General features: G+C 40.5%; 1 protein-coding gene and 1 long non-coding RNA gene across 7 annotated transcripts; one reads left to right on the top strand and one right to left on the bottom strand.

Moving 5' to 3' along the window:
* Positions 1–6,102: 6,102 nt before the first annotated feature.
* Positions 6,103–8,571, top strand: LOC121766557. 6 transcript variants are annotated; one of them, XM_042162824.1, is made up of 5 exons: positions 6,103–6,209; positions 6,302–6,347; positions 6,685–7,120; positions 7,212–7,437; positions 7,518–8,102. In XM_042162824.1, the coding sequence occupies exons 3-5, from the start codon at positions 7,016–7,018 to the stop codon at positions 7,934–7,936; spliced, it is 750 nt and encodes a 249-aa protein (XP_042018758.1). In that variant the 5' UTR covers positions 6,103–6,209; positions 6,302–6,347; positions 6,685–7,015; the 3' UTR covers positions 7,937–8,102. The 6 variants fall into 6 exon arrangements, 5 of the variants coding, with proteins under 5 accessions (XP_042018758.1, XP_042018760.1, XP_042018759.1 ...); XM_042162826.1 differs by having other exon boundaries at positions 6,503–7,120; XR_006043030.1 differs by adding an exon at positions 8,111–8,571 and having other exon boundaries at positions 6,110–6,347; positions 7,518–8,035.
* Positions 8,572–9,407, bottom strand: LOC121766558. Its single transcript, XR_006043031.1, has 3 exons — positions 9,208–9,407; positions 8,862–9,125; positions 8,572–8,787 (listed from the first exon to the last, which is right to left on the bottom strand). It is a non-coding gene; the product is annotated as an uncharacterized LOC121766558 (long non-coding RNA).
* Positions 9,408–10,714: the final 1,307 nt, after the last annotated feature.

Raw genomic sequence — 10,714 nt, 5'->3', positions numbered from 1 at the left:
GAAGAGAAGGCGACGGGAGCGGGTAAGGCTCATCGGGCTGCGGGGGAGCTGGCTGTGGGACGACTGGCTCGACTGGTGGTGCTGGCTGTAGTAGAAGTTCGGCAGATCCTACAGCGGCTAGATCGCCCAGGCGTATGTATGGCCCTCGCGGCACCTGCCCGTGCAGGATGAAGCACAAATGGATCTCTCCGATAAACTCGGGAAAGTTCCCTACAGTGTCGAAAAATGGGGGCACAGAAAATATGTAATAGCGAGTCAGATCGAGAGCAAAACCTACCCAGTCAAAGGGCAGGATCCGGATAAGCCGTTGTATCCCGCCAAGGTGCGTGACCCCAACCGAGCAAGCCCTCTCCTATAGCCAGCGAAACTGCGCCAAGAATAGGCCGAGATCGGTACCCTCCAATATCACAAACGTAAGATACTCAAAAAGGATGTCTGACACTGTCGGATACACCATCTACAAGAAGACGTGTCGATCAGACCCTCGTATCCTCATAAATATGTGTATAAAGCGTAAGGAAGTAAACGTGATATTATGCAAATGCTCGGTCATTCCTACGAGTCGTATCCAAACTATGTTATATTTGGCCACTAGAAGCAGTCCTAAAAGTCACTTCTATGTCACATAATACATGTTCACTATCGTTCGGAACTAATCGTTATAAGGTTTATGGTATTGTTGCCTAGCTCAGGAAAGCGTTGGCAAATTCACTATTTCTATTCTGTCAAGGTTACATATAAGAGTTCAATACATAATTTGGCAAATAGAAAACGCACATTTGCTTTTCAACCAAAAATAACTTACCGTTGCTTTGGTTGAGTGTGTTGGGGGTGAGTGCTGGGAGTCTCTTGTGTTAGACGAAAAGTCTAGCGGAGCAATGCTAGACCGAAGATTATTGAAAAAGACTCTCGGGTTCAGAGCATGAAACCTGGCTCTGATACCACTCTGTCGCGACCGCAGTTAGCTAAGGATAGCGTAACTTGGGGAAATCGTGACTAGGGAGGGATTAAAAGAAGCGGGGATAGAATTTAGGGGGAAAATAAAGCCAAGTGGACGAGACACCAAACTTAACGTCAAATAGAGGAATACTTATAACAAAATACCCTCGATCATGCAAGATCGAGTGATTGTTCATACAAGTTCTGATTATCAGAGTTAAACATAAAATAGGCACTGTCTCTTGACCGACACAGCGGAAGCAAAAGAACGCGGTCCATGTGTGGAGACATGAACCTCCGAGAGATTTATTCTTAGTTAGCTACTAGCTTGCACTCCACAGCATTGGTTCCTCCCCCTTTTCACGACTCAACCTGCACATTTAGAAATATATGCAGGGCTGAGTACAAACGTACTCAGTGAACACATTGCCGAAAATACAAGTATACATATGAAAATATTGTCAAGCCATCATCACAGTAACACTCGGGGGTTTTATTGAAAAGCCCGAGCTTACTAAAAATATTCAGCGACGGGGAGGCGCCTGTCGCGGTGCTGCTGTTCAGCCACGGTGATTCCACGGCGTACGACGGCGTGGGCTGCTCGGTACAGCAACATTAGTGGCAGGCTTCGCTGGCGGCGGCGATTGATGACCGGCAGATGGGCGAGGGGTGAGAAAGGGAGGACGGAAGAAATGGTGGTGGGCGACAACACCACAGTGATTGGAAATTGAGCAAGGAGAAGGATTTTGACCGATTGGGAGAAGTCCCAAGTCGAGGTGAAGTCGGATCGGAGGGAGGCGGACGGTGATGAGAGCATTTATCCATCTCCGGCGGCGAGTTGGGTTGCCTCCTACTCCACATTTCCTACTCCAAATAAAATAGACCCACGTCACGTATTAAAATTACTCGTGTTTATTCTATTATTTTATTCTATTGTGAGTACGTGAAGTAAAGTAGGAAATGTTGCCAATTTGGGGGATTTCTCGATTTGGGGGAAATCCTCTGTGAATTAAAATGAGGGGAAGGGAGTGATGGTATCGATAGTGGAGGATGGGAGTATAATTGTTGGGCCATAGCAATTGGATTGGGCTAAGGAGTTTTTGAATTACATCTTTGGGCCAAGAGAATTAGGAGAAGGAGAAAAGAAACGTAGGTCAAGGGAATTAAAATAGTTGGGCTGCTAGTATATTGAGTTTGGCTGGAAGATCAATTAACTGCTTGAACTGAATTTTCCTAAGGAAGAACGAAATCGTAAAATGAACTTCACTTAGGCTGCATGTATATGCTTTTATTATTTTCAAAAAGGCTACCTCCACGAGTTAAGGTCGGAGTGAGAAATTAAAGTTAAGGAATTTCAAGCGAACGAGGTAGGCTTTCTTTTAAATAAAGAAAATATCTTTGAAGTATTTAAATTCGCAGTACGTTTTGTCTTGCCATGTTTTATTTTGAGCATTGCCTATCTGTTTGTTTAGAAATGGGTTGACCCTACTAGACCAGTTTAAAGAAATCGAATTCGGGTTTGAGTCTGGGGGGAGCCCATACTCAGGCTAGTGTACACCAGGGACCGTGCGCCATCTTTCGAGTTGGCCAGTCATTGTGACCATGGAATGTGGGCACATTCCCGGCACCAGGAAAAGATTCAAATATGGTAATTGTTCCAGGAAAAATAGATTGCGATAACAGCTTTTACAGAGAAAAGATTTTAGTGTTCTCGGGTATTTTTAAATAAAACCCCGAGCTCACTCAGTGATGGCTTGACAAAACCAGTTTTATGGAAAAATATTTGGCATGTGCCTACTGAGTATATCAAATACTCAGCCATGCATATGTTTTCCCTATGTGCAGGTTGAGCAGTGATGACGATGAACGGTGTTGAGTAGAGACGACGTATGTTCTTTGATAGAATAGTGATTTGGATGCATTGTGTCTCCATAAACGATTTCATTCGCTCTTGGATGCTTCATCTAAAACATTATTTCTTTCGAGTTTATGTAATTGACGAGACGATAATCTGATTTTATTCAAGTTATTTCTATGATTTCGAGCTAAATCCAATTATACAAATTGTTTCCCCCCTTCTTCTCCGCTTCTTTAACCCCCCACTAGTCGCGATCAACTTCTTTCTATCCTTAGAAAGGCCGAGCGTGACATGTGCTAAATCAAATCATCTCGAAGGGCAATATGAGCTTCTCTATTGCGGAGTTGATCTCGATTTGTTATATAAGAAAACAAACTCTCGATCCGTTGAGCAGAGTAGCAAAAAGCTTAAGCATTTCCTTCTTGTGCTCTTATAGGTGTATCTTCAAAAAATTCAGTAGGATCATATTAATTTGATATGTATCATGTTCATCTTCTACTATCATATTATGCATGATGATACAAGCAATCATAATTTTTCCCATCAACATCTTGTCCCAGACAAGGCATGGCCTTCGCAAAAATGCGTAGGACTCTAGATACTCGCTCAACATCTTTTCTGATAGACTCTTGGAATTGAGCTAACAACTTATGATTTTGAGTTTGTGGAGAAGTGATTAACTTGACAAATGCAACCCATGTAGGGTATATGCCATCAGTAAGATAATATGCCCTATTATACGGATGACCATTTACTATGTAATTAACATATGGTGCTCGACCTTCTAAGACATCATAAAAAACAAGAGACCTATGGAGTACATTAATATCATTGCACGAACCTGAAGTTCCAAAGAATGCATGTCATATCCACAAGTCGTATAATGCAACAACTTCCAAAATGATCGTTGGTTTTCCACTCCTCCATGTATATTGTTCACTCCATGCATTAGGACAATCTTCCATTCCCAATGCTTGCAGTCTATATTCCCAATCATGCCTGGAAAACCATATTGATCTGCTACATATAGAAGTCTAGCCAGATCTTGTTCAGTAGGTCTTCTAAGATATGTGGCACCAAAACATGAAATAACACCTTCAACAAAATGTATTAGAGAATCTCTCGTCACCGTTGAACTCATCTGCAAATATTCATCAACAATATCGGATGATGTCCCATACGCCAACACCCGCATAACTTCTATACATTTCTGAAATGATGACAAACTTTGTCTCCCTATAGCATCACGACTCTCTTGAAAATACTCATCATTAGCAGTGACAACTTCTACTATCCGAAGGAATACGGATTTGTGCATGCGAAATCGGCGTCGAAAGACCTCTGGTCAGTATGTCGGGTTAGGACCAAAGTAGTCATTGATCAAACGCTCAGCACCAATCTCACGTTGCCTTTCACAATACATTTTTCTGACTGTAGAAGCTTGAGCCCCTACAGTTAGATTGAGATTGATGGATAACATGTTCTCAACAATTGTATAGATTTGATGATTTTGTTGAGAAACTCGTTCCTCCCATTGATTGAGTGTTATGGTATTTGAATCATCGGAACTAGAATATGATGAAAGTAATGAGTTTTCACTGGAAGACATTTCTTTGGAAGTGGAATGAGTAGTTGGTGTGATTTTCAAAAATTTCCACCATCTATTTATAAACTAAATATAAAAATGTGAGACGCACTTGCAGCAAAGAATGTGACATATCAATAATTTTTGCAGGATAATGCATGCAATACAGAAATCATATTTTCACCAAAACATGTGATAGACACCTGCGGTGATGCATATGCCATTTCAAAAACTTTTGTAAGATAATGCGTGTAGCACCAAAATCATATCTGCAAATGCATGCAATAAAGAATCGATGCTTGTGAAATCTCAATTACTTTTGCAGGAAAATGGAAAATGCATGTGACCAAATTTATATATGCAAATACATGTGATAAAGTACTGATGTTTCTGACATTTCAATTACTTTTGCAGAAAAATGCATGCAACAACAAAACTTATATTCGCAAATGCATGTTATAAAGAAATGATGCTTGTGACTTCTCAATTACTTTTATAGGAAAATGCATGCGTCACGAAAATCATATCTACAAATGCATGTGATAAAGTAATAATGTTTGTGACATCTCAATTGCTTTTGCTGAAAAATCCATGTGACGCCAATTTATATCACACAAACTTAATATTATACTCCCTCCATCCCATAATAGATGACACACTTGGGAAATGACACGGGATTTTAGGAGTTGTTATTTTGTGTGTTAGGTGGAGAGAGAAAATAATATATTTATATTAATGTGAGAGGGAGTTTTTTCCAAAAAGGAAATGTGACATCTTCTGTGGGACAAACTAAAAAGGAAAGTGTGACATCTATTATGGGACGGAGGAAGTACAAATTTATATTACATAAAGTACAAACAAAGATCACACCAACATAAGCAAATCAAGATCACACAAAACTAACATTACATAATTAAAGGCATGCCAAACAAATATTACTTAAACTAATGTCACACCAAACTAATACTCCATCCGTCCACGAATAAGAGTCTCATTTTCTTTCGGTAAGAGTTTTAAGAAATGTTAAAAAAAGTGGGAGGAAGAAAGTTAGTGGAATATGTGTCCCACTTATATATATTAGTTTTAAATGATATGTGAGCGGAAGGAGTTAGTGTAATGTGGGGTCTCTTTACCATTTATGGTCATTTTGAGACGGGACTCCTATTCGCAGATGGACTAAAATGGAAAAACGAGACTCCTATTTACGTACGGAGAGAGTATTACATAACTTATTGTCACACCAAACTCATATCAAACTAAAATAATTCATTTTCCAAACGCAATCTCCATTAGTCAGCGTTTCATCTCTCGATCTTCTGGGGACAAGTGCTCTTTGTCCAACAACTGAATCAACATTTTTGGTACATCTTCATAGAGGGCTTTTCCAGTTTTTCACGCTCTATCTGCAGTCGAGTCTTCACTAGTTTCGTTCTTATTTTTTGGTTCATCTTCATGGAGTGCGTGTTCAATTTCCAAGAATCGGGCAATTCTTGGCCCAATTGGGGGAATTATAATTGTTCACCTTCCACTAATTAATTGGAAGAAGCCTTAGAATTGGGCAGTGGCCCGCCCTGTTCATACTAAATGGGCAAGAATTGAAATCTTGGACAATAAGTAAGATTTGTTTGTACATTGGGCTCTCCACCAAGAAATGGACTTGATTTTACACATTTGCCCCACCTTTCCACCTCATTACTCACTCATCTGTCGACTAAAATTAGGGCAAAATCACTTCCGTCTGGGAAGGTCGACGAGGAGACGATTCCAAAAATTAAGTCGCCGCCGTGGTTTGACAAAGACTTCACAACTTCGATCAACTATTCAGTGGTGCGAAGTCGACATTCCCCATCTAAATCGATATCAAATTTTTTATTTTTTTCGATTTAAACCTTGCCTCTGTGTTGCGAAATGGTTGACAGTTTGCAGCGCCGTGCCACTTCGTTGTAGCTGAAAGGAGCGGTTTAGGTATATGTACATGCGGGAATCGTTGTCGATCTATGAAAGTTTAGTGCATTTAAATCATTTGAATCTCTCATCTGATCCAATCTAATTCATTCTTCTGTCTGCCGTCTCATATGTACATGTGTATTTCAATGAACTATGTTGCCCAAATTCCGCAGGTCCAATTGACGTTGTTTTGCGTTCTTGGAGAACCTCAAACCTCTTCAACCAAAAATACATTTGTTTACCTTTTTGTTCCACATCAGATGACAGATCCTTCTTTATATTACTGTCGGATCTATATGCTTCTTGAAGACATATTGCACATATATCTCACAGAGTCAACCATTCTTGTTCATAGGTACATAAGCACTCGTTGTCGCTGTTCACGACTTACGCTTCTTGAATGGGCGCGAAACTATAGTGTGATTAGTAGGACACTAGTACAACTGGATCACATTGATCGGTTCCGTCACTTCAGTGATGCATATTGCATTGCTAATTTGCAAATGGACCCTAATACCATCGGGCACGTATGCTACCTTTTAAAAAAGAGGGGTTGGTTGCGTATGGGTAAATCCCTCGCAGTGGAAGAACAAGTTGCTATATTCGTCGGTGTCCTAGCTCACTAAAAGAAAAATCAGAAGGCAGGTTTTGAATTCTGGAGATCTGGAGCCACCATTTCTTTGTATATGCACCAAGTGTTGGGTGTTGTTTTGAACCTCCATGAAGTTCTGCTGGCCATGCCAGCTCCAGTGTTGGATGATTGCAAGGACCATAGGTGGAAATGGTTTAAGGTAACGTTTTCCTTCTAGCAATGTGTATATTGATCCATTATTTGCTCTGAAATTTGTTCTTTTGAAATTTTACATGTGTGTATTTTTATAGGGCTACCTCGGTGCGTTGGATGGTACACACATTAACTTCTTAGTAAGTAATACATACAAACCACAGTTTCGTTCTAAGAAGGAGCAAATATCGACAAACACCCTTGTGGTTTGTGATCGGAACATGCAATTTGTCTATGTTTTACTTGGATGGGAGGGTTCGGCAGGTGACTCTCGAGTTTTGAGGGATGCTGTGACTCGGGTTAACGGTTTGAAGGTTCCAAAAGGTTATCTCTATTACACATATTCAACCCATTTTATCGTGTATAAGCATTCTTCCTAACTCATCATTATCTTCGGTATGCAGGGTGTTATTACTGGCGTGATAATGGCTACACGAATAGTGAAGGGTTCTTGAAACCTTACAGAGGAGTTCGCTATCATCTGATGGAATGGGCTCCAGGCACTGACGCCCTACAAAATGCTATCGAGTTGTTCAATATGCGCCACTCGAAAGCAATGAATGTAATTGAGAGGGTGTTTGTCGTACTAAAGATGCGTTCGAGGATCCTCCAGCGTGTATTCTCTTATCCAATTAAAATGCAGATTCGTCTAATAATGGCTTGGTTTATGTTGCATAACTTCATACGTCGTGAGATGGAAATAGATCCAATTGAAGTTGAAATAGACGATGACAGCCTCGGGGTGATTCTTCAAGACGACAACGGTCCTGCTGAATTTGTTGAATTTGTTGAGCCATCAAATAAGTGGCATAAAAAGGCATGAAATAGCTCAAGAAATGCGGCTGAATAGATGAAGGAATTAGTTTTGTTTTCTCATTTTATCTTGATTTGTGTGTTCTTATATTTGGATTGTAGACTTCCGGTGAGTGCATGATGTATTACTTTTTACCTACTTTTTGTTGTGATGATTCCATATACTTTGTCGTTAACTTTTCAGTACACTAAACCGACAATGATCAAAGATGGACAACATCCCGGTGTGCTTGTATGGCAAGGGGAAAATGGAGGTTTGCTGTGCCGGCCAAGCTGAAAAGCATCCTGGACGGTACTACTACAAGTGCCCTATTGGTGACAAACACCCGAGTTCATTCATATGGTGTGATGAACACCTTCATGCATCTGGTAAAGGAGACAATCATCAATCGACCACCACCTTTACACCTGACATTGGTGAACTCTACCAATCAGAAACTACAAAGGATACAATGTGCATTGTTTGTGAGTTGATCAAGAAATAGCTTGAGCTCGTATGCATCATAGTATTCGGGTTCATAATTGTACTTGTCTTGCTTGGTATTATGATTGGGAAGATTTTTTAGGCATGATTTAGGGGTTGTTTTATGTTATTTAGAGTACCGTGTGAACCTTGTTTCCTCATTATGTAAACTTCTGGATTTATTTTGACTTGGTATTTTGTATATATAATTATATTGCACGGAAATTAAAAATACGATGAGATTTGAACACCGACAAAGGTTGGAAATGCAACACCGGTAGTTATCTCAAGCTCCGTGTCTGTCCCTTCGATATAGTCATCTTCCTAGTCTGACAGATACCAATCGACAATCGAATCAATGTCCGCCTCATGTTCCGAGTCCTCAACAGCACCACCACCTATCCAATAGTTGAAACCTCCCATATCAAAATCAAGATTGACCTCAAGATATACCAAAAAAGCAACAACTCACGTTCGAAATCAAGATTTAGGATGCATCCAGACATTAAGTTATATCGGTCTAAGTGAAACACCCCATTGCCAACATAGATGAGATTTAGGTGTCACCATTACAGAGATGTGCTCTGTAAACAAAGTCAGCCCACCCATTTTCGAAATACAAACCACAAGGTCTCTCCTTCATTTATACAGGCCATCTTACACCATTAGGCAACTCCACGTAACATTGCTCGGGTAATAACTCATCGTGTCGGGTTACCCACTCCGAAAATAGACGCTTACATAAAACAAAATAACTCCAACTTAAAAATGTGGAAAACCGAATGTAGCAATAATCCCCTGCAATATGAAAAACTTACCATGGTATTTGCATAATGCACAACGAAGTATTGCTTCGAGAATCAAGGATATCGACGTGGGTCAATGTCCGGTCGTCTCCCAGGCATGACGATTGAGGGTTAGAGAGCAGAGGCGTCTGCTAAGAGAGGTGTGTGTGAGGATTTAAGGAGGTAGGCGCCGATTTGTGTTTCAATATATTCAAGATGTGTTAGGGTTAGAGGGTAATCATTCATGGGCTGCAATAATTATTATTTCCCCACCCACCATCTATTTATTTCATCCTACCATCTCCCCAATTGTCCACTTCATTAGATTTTGTATGAAAAGAGCTGAGAATAAAGTAACTCGGTAGTTGAAGAAGTCAATTGGGGGTGTAAATAAGGTTGGTACATGTCAATCAAATTAATGCTAAATCCTCTTTAAGATCATCCGAAAGTGTAGTCAAACACCATATTGCATGTCACAAAAATACACTACCCTCATTTGTTGCCGAAAATACCGATGAGGAGAGGTATCTGTACAAGCATCCATGGATGTGGGAACTGGACTCACTATTCGCATCGATCATGGTCCGCCTTGCTGATGGTATGAGTTGGCCTATACTTTCCTTACCAAGAGTCTTTAGGAAGAATTTGTTTGAAGAAATGAATGCAAAGTCGAGAAAGCACTTCACCCTGTCGGAACTCAAACAACGTCTTCGGTTGTAGAAGGCACGATATTACACATATGAGGTGTCACCGGCAATAAAACACAGTGGGTAATGGCCTAGAAGTTCGTCAATGCGACTGACGAAGTTTGGACAGTGCTGATGGAGGTATGTTCCATTTGAGGATTTTGGTATGTGTCATTAGTGCTTGTTATGTATACTCCCTTCGTCCCTAAAGAGTATGCACTATTTCTTTTTTCGTCCGTCCCCAAAGAGTATGAACATTCTAATTTTGGAAACTCTCTTCTCTCTAATAAGGTGAGACCCATTCTCCACTAACAATACTTAATAAACTTTCTCTATCTATCTCTCTCTTACTTTACCAATAATGCATTAAACCTGTGTCGAACCCAAAGTTCATACTTTTTGGGAACAGAGGGAGTATTAGATTTGGGTTGTTATGTATGTCTCAGAAAAAAACATTTGCAGGAGCCTACTACTACTGTGATGAGCCTCTGTTTAATGTCCTCTCCATTATGTTCAGAATGGATAATGTAAAAGTCGAGCCCCCGACGGACGTTATACAACTATCATCCGAAGAAGAGGCGCAGGACAAGGATGAGGATGAGGAAAACAACGATGATGAGAATGAAGAGGAAGATGAGGAGGTGAATTCCCATGCCTTTAATCAAGAGAAAACGGCACATCGAAACGTGTTCATCAACTATGGTGTTGTGTCCGATAGACTATCAACAACAATGCATTCGGCTCAGAAAAACAAGCAAACTTTCAAGCCCTATGGAATGAACCCCCCACGGGGTTCTCCACATGGCAGCTAATGTGCTTCATCTTCACCCGCTTGGCTGTCGCGCCGAAGACCA

This window comes from Salvia splendens, chromosome 15, assembly GCF_004379255.2.
Source record: "Salvia splendens isolate huo1 chromosome 15, SspV2, whole genome shotgun sequence".
Classification (NCBI taxonomy): Eukaryota; Viridiplantae; Streptophyta; class Magnoliopsida; order Lamiales; family Lamiaceae; genus Salvia; species Salvia splendens.
This window is presented reverse-complemented; position numbering and strand designations above follow the sequence as displayed.